At 37.9% G+C, this 25,436-nt stretch overlaps 2 protein-coding genes across 2 annotated transcripts; one reads left to right on the top strand and one right to left on the bottom strand.

The window, feature by feature from the left end:
- Positions 1–5,498: 5,498 nt before the first annotated feature.
- Positions 5,499–11,110, bottom strand: atp5fa1 (ATP synthase F1 subunit alpha). The gene is made up of 12 exons (XM_006627103.3): positions 10,974–11,110; positions 9,933–10,011; positions 9,230–9,399; positions 8,832–9,005; positions 8,302–8,468; positions 7,913–8,061; positions 7,675–7,826; positions 7,165–7,389; positions 6,618–6,725; positions 6,393–6,537; positions 6,095–6,245; positions 5,499–5,722 (listed from the first exon to the last, which is right to left on the bottom strand). Exons 1-12 carry the CDS (start codon positions 11,031–11,033, stop codon positions 5,641–5,643), a joined length of 1,662 nt encoding a protein of 553 aa, XP_006627166.1. The 5' UTR covers positions 11,034–11,110; the 3' UTR covers positions 5,499–5,640.
- Positions 11,111–12,656: 1,546 nt separating this feature from the next.
- haus1 (HAUS augmin-like complex, subunit 1) lies at positions 12,657–24,474 on the top strand. The gene is made up of 9 exons (XM_006627105.3): positions 12,657–12,814; positions 13,409–13,583; positions 15,016–15,151; positions 16,396–16,530; positions 16,780–16,903; positions 17,857–17,922; positions 18,557–18,628; positions 20,642–20,689; positions 22,177–24,474. The coding sequence occupies exons 1-9, from the start codon at positions 12,794–12,796 to the stop codon at positions 22,258–22,260; spliced, it is 861 nt and encodes a 286-aa protein (XP_006627168.1). The 5' UTR covers positions 12,657–12,793; the 3' UTR covers positions 22,261–24,474.
- The last annotated feature ends 962 nt before the right edge of the window (positions 24,475–25,436 follow it).

Here is a 25,436-nt window from a genome sequence, read left to right as displayed (position 1 = left end):
AAACGATCTCTCAGATGGACCAGTCTGATGTCTCTCTCCTGCTCTGGTGTGGTCACTCGAGGGCGACCGGATCTTGGATGGTCATCTATCCTGCCCGTCTGCTGAAACCTTCTATTCAGCCGGGACACAGTGGAGCAGCTTACTCCATAGTGTCTGGCAACACTGGCACATGACATGCCTGCTTGCAGCATGCCAATGGCCCTCTCCCTTGCTTCTGGTGACATTCAAGGCATTATGGAATGCACAAAAAACTACTGTGTGTCCTTTTTTCTTGCAGTGACCTAAGTTTTCAATTAAGGCCTTTTTTAAAGGTGACCTCATTGGGTAAAATTACACCTAACGAGCTTTCATGTGATGGGCAAGTTGCAATGCCTCACTGTACAAGCTGTATTGCTGGTCAGAGGGCTTAAAACAAATTGATGACTTTTTTATGAAGGTACATAAGCTATAACTATAGTATTCTCATTCCAGAAAATGTTGTGTTTATTTTTATATTCTTTTAAATTTTTAGGACAGATTTAAGATGAGAATAAATTATTAGCATTAATGTTGGGAAAACCATTTTGCCCTAATTCCTAAGAATAAGTGATACAGTACATGCAGAAAATCTAACAAAGATGACCAATTCAAAATATTCACTCAAGAATACTAATAAGACGTGATGAGAAATCTGCATGTCATGAGGAACTTGAGTAACACCAGTTTTATCATGGACGGTTACTGGTGTAAAGCACATATTAGTTTTACAGTAAATTACCAAGTGTATTGAGCGATGCCTAATGTGATAGATTATGCAGGAGAGGGTGTGTATTCAAAAGAACTGAAAAGCAATGACCAACCTATTTGAGTCCAGGGTGTAATAGGATAGAATAGATATACCTGAACCACAGGACAGCAGGCCTTCCCATGAGTGAAAATGAGAACTGTTCTGTGTCAAAATCTCTGTTGCAATGTTTACAGGAAGTTTACAGGAGAACAACTTTAGTGTTCTCAGGTTAGGAATTGATTAGTTTCTTTTTAAGGTTGTATTATTGAAATAAGGTCCGTTTGTTGAAATTATTTTCATTTGATGACTACTGTCAATGGATATGCTATATTAAAAGGGGAAAATGGTCGTTTATTCTACCATTTATTTAGGAAAGATGTATGATTTTGGAGTGTTTTTTCAGATTATAAAGAAAAAATCTATGGAGACATGCTGATATCTTACTAAATAAAATGATTATTTGATACCAATAAATTAAGAAACACCTACTGAATTATATGCTTTAATTTATTATGCTAAGATAGTTCCCAGCAATGTGGGAAGTTGTTTAACCTTTAACTAAATAACTTTTAGCATATTTAGACATACACAATGTATCTGTATATACTTACCTATTGCATGTACATATACACTCTCACATTGTATGCTGTATGTATTCTGTAAATATTGTATCTGTAAATTCTATAAATATCTGTAAACACTATACACACATAAAGCAACTGTAAACAGACCTAACAAAGCTGAGAAATAAAATAACTGCCGACTTCCTTACAGACAGCTTTACAGAAAGATCATAGTCAGGAAACAGAAAATTAAAGGAAGTTCAGTCATTTTGATACACTTATCCAGACCAATTAATGGAATGTTTTATTTGTATGTTCTTCATGAAGGAATAAGTCTCCGCTGAACCCTGTTTCCATCCAGGGTGAGGACATAGAGGGCGTATATTCCTACAAGTACTTAGGGGTACACCTGGATGATAAGCTGGAGTGGTCTGGTAACACTGACGCCCTGTACAAGAAAGGTCAGAATCGACTATTTTTTAGGAGGCTCAGGTCCTTTGGTGTGTGTGGAACACTGCTACACATTTTTTATGAATCAGTGGTGGCAGCGGCCATCTTCTACGCTGTTGTGTGCTGGGGCAGCAGCATCATGACAAAATATGCAAATAGGCTCAATAAACTCATCAAGAAGGCTGGCTTTGTGTTGGGGATGAGCCTTGACCCCATGGAGGTGGTGGCTGAGAGGAGAATGCTGACCAAGCTCACAGCCATCATGAACAACACCTCTCATCCACTTCATGGGACTGTTACTGGGCAGCGGAGCTCTTTTAGCAACAGACTGCTCCAGCTACGTTGTTCAAGGGAATGTTTCCGCAGGTCTTTCCTCCTGGCGCCTGTCAGGGTGTATAATGCTGCCCTGGGCTAGGACTGTTAGCCCTTCATTTGCTCCTCTATGGACAGCATGTTTGCTCCATTGTACTTTTTGGACAATCAGTCTGTATAAACCTCTGTCTTTTGTTTTATAACTATTCTGATGTCTGTTTTTGCTTGTCTTGGGCTGGACTGCTGTAACACATCAATTTCCCTACGGGATTAATAAAGTATTATCTTTCTCTATCTATCTATATTTAGGTTACCCATTGAAAATGATCAAAATTTTCATCTTGTTCTTATAGAGATAAATGCAGTATATTCATTCCTTGATTTTAGGAAATTACAAAATGTAAAATAACTGTAATTTTAAAGATGTTTTTATGTATGTGTATGCACCTTCAGCTGTAATGCCATGTGTGAAGAAATATACAGTAATTGTAGTTTAGTAAATAGCCCCCTCTACTGGAACATTATTGAATACACCATCAAGACAGTTACAAATTCCCATTTTAAAATTATTAAAAAGAGGCATCTTTTCTAAGCTAATTTTACATCTTTATTAGGCATGCTATATTATACTGTATATGATGTATAATATTTATAACATATATACTGTATATAATATGCAATAATTTTTAACTCAATGTGGGGGGCACGTATTTAGTTCTGCTGAATTGATTCCAGCTCAGCTCCTGGCTTTGGCTCTAGATTGAAATGCCTTCAGTTTGGAGTTCCTACATGCTTGTTTGTATGCCTTTTAGCCAGGAGCTCCAGCTTCCTCCCACATTCCAAAGATATGCTAGGTAGGCTTCTCTAACTGTATGTTTGTGTGCATGCCCTGCAGTGGGACTGGTCCCTTGCTGCTGTGAATTACCAGGAGTAAGTGACTGACAGTATATGGTAATACAGCCCCCTGAAAAGAGGTCTAATCCCTTGCTGGGTTGAATAGGTGCTCTACATCTGTGGTTCAATAATCCATCCTAACCATTCTTGGAAAAGAAGGATGCTCAGCTCATGACGTGAGGGGGGTCCAAAGGCTATCCACACACTCGGGCAGAATGTGTATTAGAAGCTAAAAAAAACAGCAGTTTATAATACAAGTTTCTATTTAAAAAGGTCTAACATTAAAGATAATGCTACACTATGTGTTAATACTTCTGAAGGCAATGTTTTGTTAAAATAGTGCTTTTAGTCCAATTATAATGCTTGAGTTTTGCAGAAATACAGCTGGTCTTTTTTCTATTTTTGCATGGCAGAATAAATGAATATTGATTTTTGACTATCGGGTGGCAACATTATTTTTAGATTCACTTAACATCCGTATAAAATGTTTTTAGCTAGCTATCTGAAAGGAAGAGGGCTGTGGTGTGTACTTAAAACAAATTGTATGTTTTCCCTCATTGCTACCCAGCAGCATGACCTTACTTACATATTACTGATGCTAAGCCAGAGCACTGCCAGTGCTTGAAAGTATTCATTCGAAGTAGCTGTCAATTTGAGCTTAGCAGGAAGTTTACCCTACTACAATTACCTCATGCTAAACTCCCTGCTGTGTTTAACAGAAATGAAATGTTTCAGGTCTAGATCAGCCAAGGGAGTCTCATTGGAACAGTGCGGAAATGGAGTCATAGCAGGTAGTCTGTTGGTCAGTATTTTTTTTAATACACCACGAGCTGAAGAAATAGTCTCACTAAAGGATACCTCTGTCCACAGGTTGCAACTTCCACATTAACCACAATGAGAAGGTTGTGAGATGCACAAGCCTTTACAAATAAGAGTACTTTCAAGCTTGCAGCAAATACATTGAGGTCTTTGGTTTTCAACTAGATGATTTTGGTTTCAAGACTGTGTAAGCGATTATCTCTGCCCTACTGTGGATCACACCACAACTACATGAACAATTAAACAAATTTCAGTCTCGGAGCTGTATTTCATTACCTGAAATTTTTTTCACTTGCTGCACATTAAGGGTTAGGTCTGTGTAAACCAGGAGAGGAATAAAATCTGCCTACTTGGCAAAATGTTATATCAGGTAAATCTATATTACAGAATCTTTTCCCATGAACTCAGAACTTTAAGTCAAACGAACACCAGTTGACAACCGGTTGCTTGGAATGTTGAACTGGCTCTACAAACTCAAGATAGTCGGAAGTACTAACGGATGTGTATCTCCTTCGTGTGATACATATTCAAGTACCACATCAAGACACCAATCCATCTTTATTACTTCAGCTAAAATAACATTTTTATACCTCATTCCAGACTGAACCAACAATTGAATTGTTGTAGAAGTGTTTGAACTGACTGCTCCTGCCAAAGACTCTATATTCCCTAGGTAGGGACTCACATCTACCCGTAGTCACTAATCATGCTACAAAACAAAAAATAAATAAAATAAATTGTCTGGGAGTCATACATCTCATGAGAGGTTTTAATATTTTCCCCCCAAAGCTCCAATGAGAGCATGACCATAATCTTCCAACAGGTTATCAGCAACACATCCAAAATGACATTACAGTACAGTTGCCATTTCTAAATATAACAATAGTGCTAATGACTGGCCAAGTTCCATTACACAACTGCACGATAGTGACCAACTCACTGAAAATTGTTGGGGCCTTGTGAGCTTGTAGCGTTACAAGAATGACATCACTTGTCTAGTTGACTCCCAACATAAAGGGTGAGACATGCATGCTCTTGACAAAAGCATGTAGTGATCACCTCTTCACCCCATTTGCCAAGATGAATGGTAATCTGAGGCAGTTATCTTCAAAGTGGGAGGGTTTGAACAAAAATAATCATCAGGTCTCAGAATCTATACATTACCAAACTAAATAAGCAGGCAAGTGTATTGCATACATACAAGCATATATGCATGTTTAAATTAACATTTTTGCACATGAGAAATTTAAAATGTCCTAGCGATATCAAACCCTCACAAATGGTTATGCAATTTATATCTCAACTCACTACTGCAATTTACTGACTAGCTAGTCAGTAATCACTGAAGAAAAGTTTGAGAACAAAGAACAATTCCTTAAAATATTTTTCAGAATTCATTCAGATGAGGCCTTTTTTAAAGAAAAACCTTCAACATATTTCAGATTAGGGGAAAAAAAGGTATAAAGATGAATAAATTCAAGGTTTTGTACAACACTACTACTGGAAATCCAAACCTGTAAAACACCTTAATTTTTACTTAGTTTACCAATTTTTGTGTGCTGTTACAAGCACCTAATCTTCATTAATGCCATCTACAAGTCTCTTTCTTGCTCTCAAAGTTCTGTCATGTTTATTCTGTTTTGTGCACACTACATTCAATACATTGTGTTCCAATAAAACAAAGATCATCATCCTGGGGTTGGAACACTTTATTCTCCGAGAGAAATAATCTGTACATTGATGAAGTGCTTTCTTAATTGTTAAAGTTCATATAAAGTTAAACTGGAGCACAATGCAAACATTGACAAAACAGCCGACCAGTAAGTAGAACAGGATTTATGCATCAAAGGTGGACAGGAAATTCAGGACAATCTCCTTCAATTTTGCATCTGCCTGTTCTGAGATTTTGCCGTCCGCCCTGACAGGAGAGAGAAAAAATATTTTAGTATTGAATAATAAAATGCCTCACCTCTTTAATATTACATTGTTACAAAAGCCCAAACTTTATGTATACACTTCAGCTATGCAGCTGTACCACACCTGGTTTTAGACAAATAAGCAAGAGCTAGAAAAGTATTTGATTTGAAAGCCAAGCAACCCAACATGGCGATTTCCACCCAGATTTCAGACATTACAATGCCAACTACCTATTTTACAAAGCATAACACCTGAGGGAAAAGTAGTGAAACAAGGTCAAGCAATGGAATTCCATCTTACAAGCTCTCATCCACAGTGTTATTTCAGACATAACTAAATGAAGTTTAGTTCTTTGCCCACCCAGGCCCCATACCTGATTGTGGCCAACAGATCCTGATGCTGGCTGAGGATATGTTGCAGGAAAACCTTCTCAAACTTGGTGATCTTGCTGGGCTCCAGTTTGTCCAGGTGGCCCCTGACACCAGCATAGATAACAGCTACTTGCTCCTCAATGGCCATGGGACCTGAAGTGGGGAAAAAAAATGCATACATTTCTTAAGATGTTCACATAGAAAAATTCCACGTGGCAAATGTTACAAAGGACAAGACTGAGGACTTTATTCCTTCACTGCACTAAGCACTTTAAGAATTTCAGAAAGGCTGATACTTACAGTACTGCCCCTGCTTCAGCAGCTCGGTCAGACGGACACCTCGGTTCAGCAGCTGCTGGGTAGCAGCATCCAAATCTGAACCAAACTGGGCAAAGGCAGCCACTTCACGGTACTGAGCCAGTTCCAGCTTCATGGTTCCTGCCACCTGGTGACAGAATTGCAGACATCAAGACCTCATCTGAATCACTTCACAGAATATCCCATTTTTTCAGGGCCAAGACCAACCTGCTTCATGGCTCTAGTCTGGGCAGCAGATCCTACACGGGACACAGACAGACCGACATTGATGGCAGGGCGGATACCTTTGTAGAACAGCTCTGTTTCCAGGAAGATCTGAAAGGACAAGTTTAAAAGTCACTGTCCCCAAGATTGCAACCAGTTACTCTTAAAGCATTTACTTATGGAAGTCTTAAGAAATGTAGATTCTATTTCAGGATCGAGTAGTAGTGGAAATTCAGGTTTCTTAACCACTTAATTGTAATGTTAGTTACAACTTAATATTTGGAAACTTTACACTACTTACAACAGTAAAGTTTTAATATGCAACTTGTTTCTTCTTAATAAAGGAACTTCCAGAACACTTGGATAGCCTTTTGGAATTTAATTCCAATTGTATCTCCCACACCCCAACACGAATTCTCAAAATATAACCTTAGGAAACCAAACAGAAAAAAGGAATGGTGGGAATGGTTTCAATTATTTTTTTCCCAGCTTTTAAGCTGGAATTAGAATGCGCTCATGATGCACAAATGAGCATTGGTCGCATACTGACCTGGCCATCAGTGATGGAAATGACATTGGTCGGAATGTAGGCAGACACATCACCAGCCTGAGTCTCGATGACAGGCAGGGCAGTGAGGGAGCCACCACCAAAGTTGTCATTCATCTTAGCTGCTCTCTCCAGCAGACGGGAGTGCAGGTAGAACACATCACCGGGGTATGCCTCGCGACCAGGGGGACGACGCAACAGCAGAGACATCTGGCGGTAGGCTACAGCCTGCGAGGAAACAAGCCAGCATTTGAACGTGCAATTTAAACTTTCCTCCTTTCTTCAAAGATATTGGATCAAGAAAAGTCTTAACTATGGTTACAATGGCTCAGACCTTGAAAGCACGTTGATCCATACTCAAATCCATGTGTATTGTTCATTAAATTCAGAGCCCACAGGTACTACTGCTTACTTCATTAAAAATGGTTTTGAGGTATACTTTTGTTTTTGCACGGGACATTTAATATACTATAAGAGAGGAGATCCATACACATAGATCCTTTGCTTACTAACCTGCTTGGACAAGTCATCATAGATGATGAGAGCGTGTTTGCCGTTGTCTCTGAAGTACTCTCCCATGGAGCAGCCAGAGTAAGGAGCCAGGTACTGCAAGGGAGCCGCATCGGAGGCAGTGGCAGATACCACAATGGTGTACTTCATGGCATCTACAAGAGCACAGCTTCAGCTTAAAGCTCATCTCAGAAAAGGTCTCGTCAAACATTCAAATCCTCCCACATCAGAAATAACTCACCAGCATCGGTGAGCCTCTTGACAAGCTGAGCAACAGTGGATCTCTTCTGCCCAATGGCGACATAGATGCAGTACAGCTTCTTTTTCTCATCTGTCCCATCATTGAACCTCTTCTGGTTAATTATGGTGTCAATGGCAATGGCGGTTTTCCTATGTATGAAATTGCAAACTTCATCAATCTTTAAGCAACAAAAGCACTGAAAATAAGTCAGAAATTAAATATAAACTGAAAGAACACCAAGTAGAAACCTTGGCTTCGTGTTCCTAAACCCATAAGTGTGTTACCATTATGGTCCAACGGTACTGGTGCAAGGTGGCTTCCCCCGTATGTAACTGAATGCTATATCTTTAGTATTAGATAACCAAAGGTAAAGGTGTTTTAAACCTTACCCTGTCTGTCGGTCTCCAATGATCAATTCTCGCTGTCCACGTCCAATAGGCACCAGGCTGTCGACAGCCTTGATTCCCGTCTGCATGGGCTCCCGCACAGAGATCCTGGGAATGATACCAGGAGCCTTCAACCCCACTCTCCTGCGAATCTTTGCACCCAGAGGTCCCTGGAGAAGAACACGCAAGAATAACTATAACATGCATCTTTAAAGGATCATTTATATACCTAAAACATTTCTCCAGACATGAAATAAGTCTATGAAGAACCACAAGAGATGGAGATTTAACCTTTAATGAATATTCCTAATGGATTTTAATCTAAAGTATTTACTAGTTATACACAAAACTTTCAAAAGCATGCTTCAGAAAAAAATGGTCTTAGACATAGTGACGATCAACCTGATGTATGGTATCCACTTAATGAGCTAACCAGTAAAAACGGTGAAGGTCATTACCATTCCAGCTTGTACATCTACTTAGAACAGTAAGGTTTTAATATGCAACTCTACACATTGAAGCCAAACATGTACCTTTCCATCAATGGCATTTCCCAAAGCATCAACAACGCGGCCAAGCAGCTCCTCCCCCACGGGCACATCAACAATAGCTCCAGTTCTCTTCACGATGTCACCCTCTTTGATGAGCTTGTCATTACCAAACACTACAACACCAACGTTGTCAGGCTCCAAGTTCAGAGACATACCCTTTAAGCAGGAAAACAAACTTTCAGACAAAAAAGATACAGTGGCAAGACATCCATTTAAATAGACTATTGCCCCACCACTAAATGCGAGAGATTTTGCAGTGAATGTCTTCACTTAGAAAACAGGCTTCTCTAAAGTATTAAAACGATATTTCCTCTATAGGAAAAAAAAGTTGAACTTCAGAGGGTTTGCTGAAAATCTCACACTGATTTTCCAGTCATTACCTTCAGTCCAGAGGAGAATTCCACCATCTCTTCAGCCTGCACATTCCTGAGCCCATACACTCTGGCAATACCATCTCCAATGGACAGCACACGGCCGGTCTCCTGCAGGTCAGCAGTTGTGTCCGCACCCAGGATTTTCTCCTCCAGGATAGAGGATACCTCCGCGGTGCCTAAGGCAATACAAACACGTTTTGTTCTGTCGTGCAGTAACAAGAACAGTGAAGGCTTTGCTCAAACCTAAACTCAAAATCACTGCACAGAACACAGATCTTCACAAGGTGCCTGTGCCCAAGTAGTACAAATCATACTATTCTACAAATCTGACGACAATCCAGATATTCAAAACAGAAGGTGCATTATCCATCTTTCCTTTAATGCTAATGTTTATGTTTATCGGGCAAAAAATGCATTTAAGAGACCGGGGGGTTGTAGGAGTGTGGAAGCCATTGCCATAGTTTGACTTGGGTTTTCCTAAGAAACAAGTAGATGAGATTCAATCCCCAGATCAATTAACTACTAAAAAAAACAAGTGAGCTAAACTGACCAAATGGCCTCCGCTTGTTTGCAACCATTATTTGTAAGACACAGTAACTTCCATTCATCACAAAAACCAAAATAAATTATTTAAAGCCATACAAAACAGCCAAGAGACAGCTATAGTGTACTGTGCAAGATCATTCTTCATCAACACAGCAGTACAGACCTGTCTTCTGTAGCCATGGGGTAGTGGTGTGTAGATTCTTGACACCTACACAAGCAGCAGCTACAGTATTTTTGGAAACCTGAAAAGATAAACAGTTAAACATCAAATTATGTTAGGCTACCTGACGAATGAGAAGAGTTAAATTCATATACCCCGGTAATGCACTATCCAATCCGTAAGCTTAGTCAACGCAGAGGCAAGCGCTAAATCAAAATCTACACCCAACATGTTTAGCTAATTGCAAGTACGGAAGTAGTTCAAATTCCAAGACGAACTTCGGACAATACTATCTGATGAAGCTTTTACAATTGCCTGAAAATAAAACACTGCACATGCTTTCGCTCATTCAAAAACCATACGAAAAGAAAAAAAGACGGGCCCACAACGCCAATGTTTACGTTTCTGTATAAAGTCTTCATCCAAAGAATGTCAATAATCGTTATCAAATGTATTTACAATCTATTAGTTTCCTAAATTTAAACGAAAATGATTTAATAATATCAGATCGTTAGTCCAATGAAGACTGACTATTCGCAATCTGCACTTTTGTTACTTAACTAAGCTACATTTTCCCTAAAATAAACAGCTGTAATTGCGCTTGGACAAATTGTTAATATTTGCACAAGACGTCAAGCCATTAAATGCAGCATCAAGGGCGCATTTTCTGCAAAACGGTGTTCTAAAAGCTGCAGACACCGTGAGGCCCTGACCTTCATAGTTATGACATTCAATGAGACAAGTGAAAATTCAGCTTTTCTGATGGGTTAACAAATGTGAAATCAAATAACGTAAGCGATCAGAAATTAAATGGGGAGGCAGGAATGAACGCAATAACCAAAACGCCTAAACCAAGCAACATGTAGAGGTTTCAAAGTCATGCACTACTCCGTTGGCTACTTCAGGCCCCAAGTACAACATGGCGGCCTTCATAGCTTTACATGTCCTCTCCATTCACTGACATTCAGGATATAGAAGATTACGCATAACCTTAGGAAGATAAACGGATCAGAAACGGGGAAAAACAGAAACTATATTGCTTACAAATCCGGCCCGCCTTGGAAGAGACCGGGCGAGAGCGGCTGCAACACGGACTGACAGCATCTTGCACTACGTTGTCTGGTTTAACCTCCTCCACCGGCCGGCTGTAGCTCGCAGTGCGGAGTGAAGAAGATGGAGGTGTAGCGCCGGGGCTGTATAGGATAGTTACCTATGACCCGGAAGTACTTCTCTGCATGCCCAATTTTATGTATTTTTTCACAAATGGGACAAATCTTTAAAATTCCCGTACGTACTTCATCCAATAATCTAATCATTTCTAGATTATTCTCATATATTATTATTTTTAAATAAGTGATTGACTCCTTTGTCTTCGGGTGTGTCCGTTAGGACACGAAGTCCTGCTTCAGTCACCTTGTGTTTAGGTCGCGAGGGCGGGGAGATGTAGAGATGTTGACAGCTCAGAAGTGGAACCACGTTCGAAATACTTTATCACTTTTAAAGTGCATATTTACTTTATGGTAAATTAAACGATTTCTCAAAAAACAAGGTTCATACGACGTCTGAAGATGTGGAAAATTAGCCTAATATTTGATTAATATAAAATTAATATGTGACTTAATATAAGTAATGTAATATATTATTGCAGTGATCGAGCTGCTATAGATATTTTAATTTATTTTATGGTGGAACAGTACATATTAGCAGGAAAATAACGTACATTTAAATTGCAGTTGTCACACCCAGATTCGAGTTTTTGTGGATACAGTTGCATTTCAATAATTTGGGTTGTATCACATTTCCGAAGTGAGAACGTACACAAAACATGTAATACGTTTATAAGCACTGAAATTAATTTTACGGAGCGCATAAAGCAAGGAAGACTAGCATAACGTTGCTGCCCGATTAACATAAAGTAACCACTTCTTCCAAAATCATTAAGTCAATAAAGCGAATAAAATAAGATATGGATTAAAAGGCATAGATATGTGTTGCGGTGGTGACGGGGTCCACACCCGAATGCAAGTGTAATCAAGTAATACACTTAAAAACAAGAGCAAATGGTTATGCATAGTTTCGCTTAGCGTGTACAATAATACACTTAATATGCACAGTATAAAAATAATTAACAATAACCACTCGGATTACGAGTGAGGACGTTACAGAACATTTATGCTGGTCAAACAATTACTTCCAGACACTAGTGCCAGTCTCATGGGTAGCTATGTGCATATTACAGCTTTGCAAGCTTGCTTGTATCTTGATAGCTCTATGCATCTTCAGAAAAACACTACTCTATAGTTACAGCTTGACTACATCTGTGCAACGACAAAGGTGATCTTTCATTACAGCAATATTAGATTTGCAATGGTGAATACAATAGGCCACTTCTGATTTGGCAATGCTGTGTAAAGCACTGTATATTAACTCAGATTTAAAAAAAGTGATGCTTTTAAAACAGCAATATCACATTTTTAGATGCTGTCTTCAACACTCCTCTTAAATAACGATAAAAAAATGATGTTTTAAACAGTCACAATACAGTGAGATTAATAAAGAAACCAGTGATGTTTCTAATTGATATCTACGAAACTGTTCCATCTCTTGTCCTGCTGGCGGCGCCAGCTCGCTCGCTGCAGCTCCAACAAACTTGAATGCAGCAGAAGTAGAGGACGTTGCTGATTGGGTTGAGATTTCCGAAACACCAATCATTTACATGGGTCTCACATCCGCACAGAAAAGAAACTTCAAGGCGGGAGACCAGGAAATAACAAACTGTCGGTCGTGTTGCATTATTGGAGGTGTTAGCTATAGTGTGTGGGTAGATTTTATAAATTTGTTTTTAGGTTTTACCGAATGTTAATATGTGCGAAAAGACGACCAAGGTATGCAAACCGTCTAATGCGGTGCATGATTAGTATAAATGTATATGTAATGTTGATTCCTTAGCTAAAAAAAAATCTCTTGATTTCGGTGTAGGAGACGTTCATTTATCTTTAATCGGCAATTTAGCTGACATTTTTTCCCCCACTTTCGTTGCAGTTAACATTAATGTAGCAGTCTTTGCTTACGTTTAAAAAAGAAAGCAACGCTACTGTACCAGTTATAAGGGTGTGAAATAAGCAAATAGCTGAATCTGGGAATTTCTGTAGCGCACTTTAAACATCCGAGTTACCCGCTTTTAAATGCAGTTATTTATAAATAAGGTTACATATGGAGTTGTGAATAAAAGAAATAGTTTACATTTGTTATTTGTTTCAATAACTCCAATCACTTAATGTATCGTTAGCAAACAGAAGTTGTTTCCTACTAGGAATTCTAGGAATGATTTGTGTTCTTTCAACCTAGCATTCAAGTTAGCATATACTCTGGTAAAAAAAACGTACTTTCTACACCTTCATCTTAAAATGTCCTATGTTTATGCCTCGTTTAAATACCTTTGAATTACAAATAACAAATTGCTTCATTTAATATCTTAGGTTACCCAGTGGCTCAATAAGATATTTGGGGACCAGCCAGTACCATATTATGAAGTGAACAGTCGGACTATAGACGTACTGTACCAGCTGGCACAGAGCAGTGAGGCCAGATGCAAGGATGAGACTCTGGTTCTAGAGGATCTTAAACAGCAAGCTGCTGAATATAGTGCAGATGGTAAGTACACCAGGTGGAAGTGCAGGAGCTCATGGACGACCTCCTACAGAAACCGTCTGTGGAGTAAGATTTTTACTTGTAGTGGTACAAGGACTACCTACAATATTGTCCTTATTCCATGTTTAGCCATTATTTAATGCATATTTCAAAAGTGGGAATAATATTAATATCTACCTTTTTCAAGGAACAAGGATGTGCATGCGGTATTGTGCATTCCAAGTCAAAATATTAATATTTTGTCTGAAACTAAGAACTTTATGAAGTGCTGTAGAAGTATAATGAATGAATGAATGAATTAAAACAGCAGCAGAAACTTTACTCTAGGTGAAGGGGTAATCGGTTTAAAATAAAATTCTCATTGGCTGAGTCACATTGTGTTTTCCCTCATGATAAAAATAGACATTCTCTTTAACTTTAGTAAGGTAGACCCAGCTAAATATTTTCTACTTAAATCTATAACTCAGTGCTAGCATAGGTTATTTTCTTCAGGGTTGTAAATTTCTGTAATACATGGTTTTAAGTATGGAGAAACAGAATTAGACAGAAACTTTAGATTTTTTGGCAATTCTCTGTTATGTTATAGCAAAGCTGTAGCTGAAGACTTGATAGGACCTCCAGTTAACAATTTGACTTAAGAGTTACAGTAGGCATGTAAGTCAAGTCACAATAATCAAGGAATCCATCTTATGTTAAATGTGTTCTTGTGCATACTCGGCTATCGACAAGTACATTAAATCATCTATAAAACTGTAGTCAGTTTCAATTAATTTAGAACTGTTTACCTTGTCAGGTCCATATTTCCTCATACTTCTTTGTTCTACATTTTCTTCAACTGTCACAATCCTTTATAGCTGTATCTCTGTCAGGACTGTCATTCAGTCACTGTCTTTGCAACAAGTGGGTGTTGAAAAATTAGTCTGGATAAAAAAAATGCAGTCTAGTGCGCCATCATAGTCATATTATGTAGATGTTTATCCTGTAATAGGCTGATAATTTTAAGACTACATTGACTTTACACTTCTAGTTATGTTCTAGTGCTTCTCAGGCATCTTCAACTGAAGTACTGTTTGTGTCCTCGGTACTCTTTATTCTACCATTTTGATTCTTTATGTGATTTTCTTTTTTTTTTTAAATGGACGACCACAAAAAATAACAATAATCATTTAGACATTTTTTGAAGTGTATAGATAGTAGATATAGATAGTCTGCAGTGTATGATTTGGATTTTATTTGTCAATGTTTCTTTTCATGATTTCTCGTCAGTGGGAAATTATGCTTTGCTCAGTTCTGCTGTGAAGCTAAAGTTTTCTTACATATCTCTAAATAGCCTGTCAAGTCTTGTTTAGTGAATTTCTTTACACCAATTTTCCAGTTCTTATGATGCCCTTTAAAAGTTACCATGGTGAATCTGTAATCTGTCTTGTTTTTCCAGGAAGTTACGTTCAGGATCTGCTGCTCCAGGCAGTGGGGTTGTCTTCCAGCAGCTTGTCTAAAAGGGCCTTTAGTAATCTGAGTGTTCTGGAAGGCAGTGCCGTGGCCCTCAACACCAAAGACACCTCCCTGGCAAGGTACAACTAACATGACCAGAGTGGCACAAAGATCAAATGCAGCACAGCGTGTTTTATTTATTGTGTAACAGAGCTTATTGTCACTGTTGGAATTGTTTGGACAACTGGAATTAAAGACATTTGGCATTGTTGTTGTTAATGCTGTGTCATTAGGAGCCTTTCTGAAAAGTGTTGATGAGCAGGATGATTTGAATGGGCTCCTATAGTCTCTTGTTCTTGTTTCCTAACTGTGCAGGACTGTAAATTGAAAGCAAGGATTAAGTCTGGGTCTATAGATGGGATACATTGTTATCAAAAAGGCTAAGGCACTGATCCATTAAATATATGGTCTGATCTGTACTGATAGTGGAAATGTGCAGGAATATTGTTTTTTCAGAAGGTCATAAGTAAGGGTACGTTTGTCTAGCTACTGGCCCCTAGCCAGCTCAGTATCTTGTAGATTGGCTTACACAGTCTGTGTGCAGTAAAGCCATGTTGGAGACTGATTAATTAGTTAACCATATTATTCACTTTGACTGTGGTAAGGTGCTGAAACTGCTGCTTTTCTGGAAGTATACTGTAGCTCCTGGCAGTGTCTCAGGAAATTCCTATCAGTGTACAGTATTTAGCTGTTGGTTGCTAGGCTATCAGTGGTCATATAAATTCCACCAGTAATTATGGCTTCAGTATTATTAATTCTGATGACTGGTTGTGAATTCTAAAAGCAGGATATACTGCGCAGTACTTCAAAATGGGAGATACGTTTCCTCTTAAAACCAGTCTTTGGTAAGTGATGTAAAATTTGTAAGTGACATGTACTTTGCTCACTACATCTAAATAGACTCTATTGTCTGATCTCCATTTATACAGCCAAGGAAGCTTAAGAGCCTTAAAATGTACGATTCACATAGATTATTATTCAAAGATCAGTCTAATGTGTAGTATTTTGTCCAGGCAATTTCTTTACTTGAATGTTTGAAACATTGTAGCCACTGCTTTTGGAAAAGAAAACCCTGATAAGCAAATATTCCCTTACAAAAATAGGTAGGGCATTTTATTAATTTAGTTTTATTTTGAATTAATGTATTTTCTTTGACTCCACAGCCGATAGAGAGTTTGAGAGATTAAATCTGTTTTTGAGTTACAGGGTGTATAAACTGGGGTTTTTTGGTCAGTTTATTCATTTTAATCAGTTACTTAAATTTTGTGCAGTATTCAAAACGGAGTATCAATCTCACTGTAATGTCAGTATGTCTTTTTTTAAGTTTTGTAGCTGCCATGAATGACCTGACAGCAGAGCTTATGACAGTGGAAAAGAAAAACCGTCAAATGGACCAGGACCTCACCATTCTGAGGAGAAAACTCACTGCTGCTATCGTACAGAGGAAGGCTTTACAGGAGTAAGTGGAATGGCATTTGGTCTACATTGTAGTTAACATTTTGTATTTCCAAAGAGATACCTTCATGCATAGTTATTCACCTATTTTGTGTCTTTCCAATAGCACTGTTTAGCTGTTGTACTTATTCCTGTCTGTTTTATCTTTTCCTTTAGGAAAAGATTCTCATCTCCTGTTTTACCAAGGACATATATTGTTTTTAACACTATTGCATGCCCCTGTACATTCTGTCAAATGTTTCTTTTTTGTTAGGGACCTGACTAAAACTGAAGAATCTGAAGAAGTAGAGAATGCTAGAGCTGAAAACAGACTCCAGAATCTGGACTTTCTCAGAGCAAAATCTGAGGACTTGTCATTTAGAATAAAAACAGCAGAGGTCAGTAGGATTCAAATATAATTTCTCTAGTACAGTATGTGTGGCTAGACACCAGTGAAATTGAAATGATACTACTCCACTGTTTCAGTTAAGGCTTGCTTTCTAAAGTTGATATGAAAGTGTTTTTTAATCACTGCTCTCTCAATTTCTTTTCTGTTTTTTTGTAGTTGTGTTCTGGCTAAACACAGAGGGGAAATGTTTAGGGGATGACAGGGAAAGAGGAAAAACAGGTGTTCATTTATTGAAAGTACTGAGTCAATGTGGTAAAGAAAACAGAGGCCTACGTACTGACTACTCAGAAAAACCCCAGACCGCTAGCAAGTTTTCCATCCTATATAACGCCTCTACAGGTCCACAAGAGAGAGAAATTGGCTTCTAAACCAACAGAATATGACCTACAGTTAAATCTCTCTCTTTACATCTGGATGCTACAAAGTGAATGGGAAACCTATTATCCTTTTCTAAAAATGCAGCTAATCCGGACTCTCATCAAATAAGGGATCCTTAATATAGGACATCAATGTTTCCTAAAAACAAGAGAATGTGAAGCTCTCTTGAACACGATTCAAATACTTAACTCAACTCTGGTCTTAATGGCTGATCGGAACAAGGACTTTCCTCACTTGGCTCTGTCTTTGTCTTGTCCCAAGTCTTCTATCTTTTCTATCTGAACCTGCCTGTTTTACACTGTGTTCCTAATACACTAAGCCCTAAGGTTAACCAGTATAAACTTTATGATTGCTTTGATTCGTGAATCTCAGAGCCCTACATCTCAGCAAACACCACTTTGCTTTGAAGCTCCTGAGAACTGGAAATGTTAACACTAGCCAGGTGCTGACCATGTTTCTTATATTATGACACCTCAATAGCCAATTCCCAATAAACAGTAACAGTGTTTATTATCTTTTTTTATTTATCTATCTTATTTATCTTTTTTGGGGGTCTCCCTACAGGATCAGTTGTCTGCTACTGGGATGGAGCCTTCCTTAACTCACCAGGCAATCGTAGAACTTTCAGAGGTAAAATATTTCACAATTCTTCAAAACTATGTGGAATTTAAAGTTACACATTAATCAACATTTTCATAGACCCTAAGTAGCACAAAACTGCTTAACACTGATATTTGACTGCATTCAGGTTGGTGGCTAATCACTTATTTTATGTTTAGATGTTCATACAGCTTTTGAAAACATTTTTTTCCCCATAAAAGATTAATTCTTAAATTGCATGCAGTAAGCTTTTTAGGTAATTGTTGTACTTTGTTTAAAAACTTAGGTTAGTTGTTAAAAAACATTACAGTACAGATAAGGGCTACATTCTCACATTCGAGTCTTGAATTTGTGTATGTGAAGCACTACAAGGATCGATATTAGGATCCACTATCCTTAGTAGTAGATTATATAAAATATATTATATATTAATTTTATTTGCGACTATGTCCTTATTTCTACATTGCTTTTGCACTCTTGCCTATTTCCTTTTTAAACCTATTTGGGGAAAAAATAAAGATCTTATAGTACAAAACACACTGCCTGTACAAAAAGTTTAAAAGGAAAAAAGAATAAATCATACTAATGATTATTGCGCATGCACGCATACAGACATTTACTGGCATGTTGGAATTTTTCAAATCTGTTAAATTTCCCTTCGCAGAAATTAGCCAAGCTAAAACAAGAGACTGTACCACTGAAAAAGAAGCTGGAGTCCTATCTTGACTTAACACCTGTAAGAAATCATCCTTTCACTCTTGTGTGCGTGAAATCTATATAACATTGGGGGTTTGGATCCTTACTATTTTCAGAATTGCCTAACACATTAAATTGTTTGGTACATAAGGCCACTAGCACAAAGGTTTCTACTACTATAAGGTGCACCTTATCACATGAGAAGCTTTTGTGAATGAGTCCCATGGTTGTTCTAATGACATCATACTTTTTTGTTAATCATGTTAAACTGTGTCAAACATTATGAAAATTATGTGAACAAAACTTGAATGCATTGTGCCTGCCTGTAACTGTATATTAATTAATTAAGCCTAACATGGCTCTCGACAATCTTAACAACTTTCGCCCCATCTCCAACTTACCCTTTCTCTCTAAAATTCTAGAACGTGCTGTCACACTTCAGTTACATAACCACCTCATGACAAACAACCTTTTCGAACCCCTCCAATCTGGCTTCCGTCAACTTCACAGCACAGAAACCGCCCTAGTCAAAGTCACCAACGATCTCCTAATAGCTTCTGATTCTGGTTCTCTTTCCATACTTATCCTTTTTGATTTCAGTGCTGCCTTTGACACTGTTGACCATAACATCTTACTTTCTCGTCTCGAGACTGTGTTTGGAGTCTCTGACACTGCCCTCAAATGGTTTAAGTCTTACCTCACTGATCGCTGTCACTTTGTCTCTCTCAATGGGTACAGGTCTGAAATTGGTCTTGTCAAGTCTGGTGTCCCCCAGGGCTCAATACTGGGCCCCTTGCTCTTCAGCATTTACATGTTCCCACTTGGTCAGCTTTTAAGATCACATGGCCTCAGCTTTCATTTTTATGCTGACGATACTCAAATATACATCCATACCGAACCCGACACTGATGTGGCTGTCTCTATTCTATCTAATTGCATCTCTGACATAAAAATATGGATGACTCAAAACTTCCGTCATCTGATCTGTGACAAGACTGAAGTCATGCTTATTGGTACCCCCCATCAACTTCATAAAGCCAGTCCTGTAACCCTATCTGTAGATGGCTCTGTACTTGAGCTTCAATCAAAATTGAAAAACCTTGGGGTTATATTTGATTCTGGCTTAACATTTGACCCACATGTACAGCATACTGTCAAAACATCTTTTTTTCGCCTTAGAAATATCGCAAGACTACGCCCTATGCTATCATTAACTGTGGCTGAAAAGCTGATCAACATATTTGTATTCTCTCGAATTGACTACTGCAATGCTCTACTCCCTGGGGTATTTAAATCTACTCTGAACAAGCTGCAGTATGTCGAACCTGCAGAATCCTGACCAGGTTTAGTGCAAGTGTTCACATTACTCCTATCCTGGAGTCCTTGCACTGGCTTCCGGTCAAATTCCGCGTAGACTTTAAAACCTTCATGCTCACCTTAAGGCTTTACATGGCTTGGCACCTCAATACCTGTCTGAACTTTTATCGCCCTACTCCCCACCTCCCAACCTCCGCTCTTCAAATTCTGCCCTCCTTACTGTCCCCCAAGCCCGTGTACATTGTATGGGCGACAGGGCCTTCTCCTGCTATGCCCACAGGCTCTGGAACTCTTTGCCCAAGGATATCAGAGAGTCACCTTCTCTAAACTCCTTCAAATCCAGACTCAAAACCTTCTTCTTCAGAAAAGCCTTTACTTAACTGGTTCCATTCTTCACCCCTCTGCTCTTCTCAATACCACCTTCCACGGTCTCCTCTATTGTTACTGTTGTATTGTTGAAATTATAATTGTGTCCTATCTTGTGAAATCTTCTTATTTATTGTTGTAGTCTTCTTATTTATTGTTATTGCCATCCTGTAAAGCACTATGAGAAGCCACCTTTTATATAAAATAAAGTTTTTATTATTATTATTATTATTATTATTATTAATATAATTATTAATTGGTCCATGAAGGACTTGAGAGTGTTAATGTATTTAAATGCAACTATAGAAATATTTTACTAATATATTAATATAATCCACTGATCACACTCTCCTTGTATTTGTCTTCACAGAATCCATCTCTTGCTCAAGTAAAAATTGAAGAAGCTAAAAGAGAACTGGTATGTCTTTGTATCTCTGAGTTACCTGAGGTGCCTAACCTGCTAAAGCTGTTTCTATTTTTTTACTATTTCATGGGAAATTATATTTAATAACAAAAAGTACAAGTCATAAATACAAAGACCATTGAGAGGGATTCAGCTTCTGTGTGTCATGTTGTTGACACCAATAGAGTTCAGCTAATCCACATCTTTTGGATCTTAGTTTATCTTTTTCTAATTTAAGAGATACTGCTTCAAAGTAACACACAAAAGATTATATAGCATGTACGTAATGGCAAATAACATGCAAAAATTAATTTCTTGTTGTGAGTAAAGTATTTGACCACGTTTTCCTTAGTTTCCAACCCTAACCCTGGAGAGCTCTTGTCCAGCAGGTTTTGTAACTAACTATGAAATAATTCCAAAAGACCTGGAACAATTTATTAGGATCAGTTAAAGAAGGGTTTGATCAATTACATGATTTAGAATACAAATCAGAACATCTTTAGCCCTCACAGACCAGAAGTTCCTCATTGAACAGCTTACATGCTTGTTGGATGGGTAACATAAGCAAGTGCTTCTAATCTTTATCTAACAGGTGATTTAGTAGTGAGCCTAATGAGATTATAACTCTCCAGCACTAGGTTTAAAAACCCATGCTTTATAGCTTTTGTGTTGAGTGGCCATTCAAAATACGTGTTGATCACAGGGTTGTCCCACACTTGATATTTATGTATATCACTTGTGTGCATTTAGTAATTAGTGCAATGGTGGGAGATAATTGTATTTTTGTTAGTGGAATGTTTGATGTGCATGTTATTTGGGTAAATATAAGTTTTATGCCAAAAGTTAAATTTGTGGCCTATAAGGTTTTATTACTGTGGATCAGATAGACTGGAGATGCCACATCCTTTCACGTGAACCAGCTGGTTGTGGTGGAAAAGGTCCATCCGCTAAACATTCACAGCAGTGCTAATTGTCATTTATAGAGGGGTGGGCAGTCTATAAATAATCCATAGTGGGCCGTGTTGTTTACTTCATCATTTTTCCCTCACGTTTAGATGTGTAAGTGAGGGCAGTGAGTTTAGAGAAGATAGTATGCCAAAGTGGTTTGAAACATTGCTCATATACAGTAGGTGTTGATACCCCTCACCCCCCTCTTCTTAATAATGACTGTGATATGGAGAAGCTTGCATGTGTACTGGTTCATACGGAATCTTAAAACCATTAATTGAATGTATTATCATGAAATAGCAATACAAGATCAGGACTTTCAGTTACAAAACCTAATTTTAGATGTTAAACATAAGGCAATTCATAAAATGACTTGAATAAAGCATTGCCTAATCAACATTTGATCAACATTGTTGTCAGTGAGCTCAGGTATGCTTGCATGCTGTTCATTGCATCTGTCTAAATTGTTTACGTAGCGTGATGCTGCCTGTACTATCGATTGTTAAGTCTGTGGAAATGTTTAATTGGATTTTATTTCCCCCTTTGTATCTCAGGCTGCCATTGATGCTGAACTTACAATGAAAGTGGACATTGTGAACATTGCACTACCAGAACAACGTGGAAGGCATCTAAAATAACACTTTTTTTTTTCTAAAAAGTATGTTTTTAATGCTTTTTCTATAAAACAGAAAATAAATGTAGTGACATATTTGAAGCTATATTAAATCTTTAGGTCATGATTTGAAGTTTTAGCTGGGCTTAAAGCATACTCTGCTCACACATAGCTCCTTGTCCCAGAAAAGTATACAGACTGTCTTGATGTGTTTTTTTTCTTTCGTACTGCGGACAGGCAAATTTATGTGTATTATCCCATGTCTGAAAGAATGTGATCTGGTAGTAGTAATATCAAATCATAATAGTTTTGCTCAGGCCAGATTTGTAGTATTGGTGAAGAGATGCAGGATGATTCTAAAGTTTCCACCTTTTTATGAGATTAGGCTGAGGGTTATCCCTGGTGAATCCTGCTGGTGACACATTTTATGTGGTTATATTTAGTGTGTAGGTTACTGTACATTTCATTCCACTGAAACTTTGGGATTTGCTCATAAAGCCTGGATGAAATTAGGTTGGTCTGGGCAAATTAAGTTTCCAGACCACTGCCTATTGTTCTTCACATCAATATAGTGCACAGTAATATGTGTACGTCCTGACCCAGAGAGCATTCATTGGTAGTTTGAGAGGAAGTCAAGGCATCTATTCAAACTAAATACGTATTTCTGATTATATGTCATATTGAGTTTCGTATATACTTCTGAATTATCAATACTAAGTATTATTTTAATGTTTCATTTACAACAGTTGGCTGGTAAGATCAAATGTGGGTTGTTATCAGCTTGTACAGTGTACAGTATGTTCCACTTGTCTTTATTGATTCTTTATTATAGTTAGTGATGCCAGCAGCATACTAATGTTTACATTAAACATTTCGTCACATACGTTAAACATTATGTGGAAAAACATGCTTCCTTTCTTAATGGGTGGTTCTTCAACATGCACTGACAATGAACCAATACAACAAATATCATCAAGACAGAAAAATGCAGTCTTGGACTGGCCAAGTCAATTTCCAACTTTAAATACAATTAAGCATGTATTTTACATGATTGGGAAAAAAAAAATTAGTCAGAAGATCTCAGGAATAGGTGGGAACTCAAATGTTTCCTTCATAAAAGGATCTAAAATTATTACGCAGTATTTGGTTACATCATTTTACAGACATCATGCAGTGATTGATTCAAAGCCACATGCAACCAATATTCACTTTTACACTGAAATCTACATAAAGTGAGTGTGTTTCAGAACTAGTTATTACTTGAAATCACTGAGTTGAACCCAAAATGTTTTTGTCCTAATATAGTCACATATATATATACAGTATGAAATATCCAAAAGAAGAAATATGTATTGTACTGTACCTTTTAGTCTGTCTTCTTAATCTAATGCTTACAAATGCAAACTGTAAAGCAATAATGACAGTTTTGGCTTTACTGTCCCAATATTGTGGACATAACTCATGTTTTTGATTCCCTTAGTCTTGCTATAATTGTGCATTCATCATCAAAGTTTTGGTCTAAGAAGATATAAATCCTATTGCAATATATTATTGATTGGTTGCTATGTGTGATCTTGGAACCCTCAAGTACCAGACAGTTTCAGAAAGATATTATTTAAATATAATGCAAGACCCAGGCTATATAATGATGTCTCAGTGTATGACTCAATTACCCAGCTCAACAATTTAATGGTAGATTATCACGTTAGAGGGATATGATTGATGTTAGCATTTTCCATGGAAGTGTTTTCCGTCTGTGTGAGGCCCTTCTGATACTGGGGTTCTGAAATCTCAGTGATCAAGATGGGCACCAATGGATGGACTCAAGTCCTACAGCAAATAAAAATCTTTGAAGATTCAGTCTGTTGGCAGGCTATATTGAGTCGTGGTTTCACTGCTGTGAATCTGCAATTGAGCAATTGCAGGGGATCCCTGCCACTCAAAGTAATCTTAGTTCATCCAGACTTAAGATGGTTGCAGCATTATCACCTTGCTGAAGAGACCTTAATGCTAGAACCATTTTAAGTAACTTTTGAATGTATAACTTTTGAACTTATGCATTTATTTTCTGTTGTATGTTATATGTAGCCTACAAACAAGAATTTCAGCTCAGTTACTGATATTATGAGACAATGCGTGTAATGGTCATAACTTGAAAAGCTAATCAGATCTCATTGTTTGTTTGTTTTTGTTCTGTAATTTTATTAAAAGGAAAAAGCTAATAAACTACTGAACAACATGTGATGAAGCCAACCTTGTTTGGATTAAAAAGGGGTAAAAGGTGTTAGCCAGGTTCTTTATGAGAAAGATAAGTGATTTAGGCAATCTGTATGTTGCTTTGGTTTAAAAATGTAATCTATGGAATTGCTGCTTAGAGCCATATTATACTACCCAGCACTGGTGTAGTATAACCACTGGAGTGGCCAACAATCTGGCTGGTTTTATTGGTTACTGTTAAATTTATGATCAGCAATTTAAAACACTTAGAACAATTTCTTTGTGACCACTTCAGCAGGCTGTTTGGTCCATTAAGTTGTTTGGGGATCATTCCTGTAGTTCTCAATGACCACAGTTGACCATTTCTGACCAGCCAATTAAAATACTAAATTAATTAAATACCCTGTGTTCCACATCTTTACAAATTGACGATTTAAAGGTGACCTATAAAACTTGCTAGGCTAGACTGTGGCTGTCCATGACTCAGGTTGTCCTTTTTCCTGTACTATACGTTTATGTAATGCAGGATTCCCCAGTTCTAAGGGGTAGGTTATGTCTGCAGGTTTTCAATTCAGCTGTGCCCTGAGGGATCTAAATCATCTCAGGTTCTCACATTCTTGACTTTAGTGGGACAGTTTAGCGGCTGCTCCCAGTTCTTCAGTTGTTGCTTCTTTAAAGACTAAAATAATGCTGCTCCTCCAGGACCAACCAGGTTAGTGGTTAGTTTTGTGGCTACCCATTACATAATTACGGGTTTATTTTTCTGAACATTAATAATTAGAGTGTAGTCAAATAGCACTCGCAGATTCTAAAAATTAATTCAGTAAGAGCGAACGAATTTTTGTATGACACAAATACACTGGTTAAATCGGGACGTTTTTAATAATAATCCAATAATTTGGATTTACCCCTCCGCTACGGAAGAGGGCGCATTCGTGTGGCAAGTTGAGGCACCAAGCGCATTGAGGAGGCGTCATAGCCATC

The sequence above is a fragment of the Lepisosteus oculatus genome, chromosome 3 (assembly GCF_040954835.1).
Source record: "Lepisosteus oculatus isolate fLepOcu1 chromosome 3, fLepOcu1.hap2, whole genome shotgun sequence".
In the NCBI taxonomy this organism is placed as follows: Eukaryota; Metazoa; Chordata; class Actinopteri; order Semionotiformes; family Lepisosteidae; genus Lepisosteus; species Lepisosteus oculatus.
Note: the sequence above shows the minus strand (reverse complement) of the source record. Positions and strands in the feature narration are given on the sequence as shown.

Bases quoted from the DNA above. Each gene is read 5' to 3' on its own strand.
- atp5fa1 (XM_006627103.3), bottom strand. From the start codon at position 11,033: ATGCTGTCAGTCCGTGTTGCAGCCGCTCTCGCCCGGTCTCTTCCAAGG. The intron at 9,400-9,932 runs GTCTGTACTGCT...GTATTGCCTTAG, and splicing joins CCCATGGCTACAGAAGACAG to GCACCGCGGAGGTATCCTCT. The intron at 5,723-6,094 runs GTATGGGGCCTG...CTCTCCTGTCAG, and splicing joins GATCTGTTGGCCACAATCAG to GGCGGACGGCAAAATCTCAG.
- haus1 (XM_006627105.3), top strand. From the start codon at position 12,794: ATGTGCGAAAAGACGACCAAG. The intron at 17,923-18,556 runs GTAAAATATTTC...TTCCCTTCGCAG, and splicing joins CAATCGTAGAACTTTCAGAG to AAATTAGCCAAGCTAAAACA. The intron at 18,629-20,641 runs GTAAGAAATCAT...TTGTCTTCACAG, and splicing joins CCTATCTTGACTTAACACCT to AATCCATCTCTTGCTCAAGT.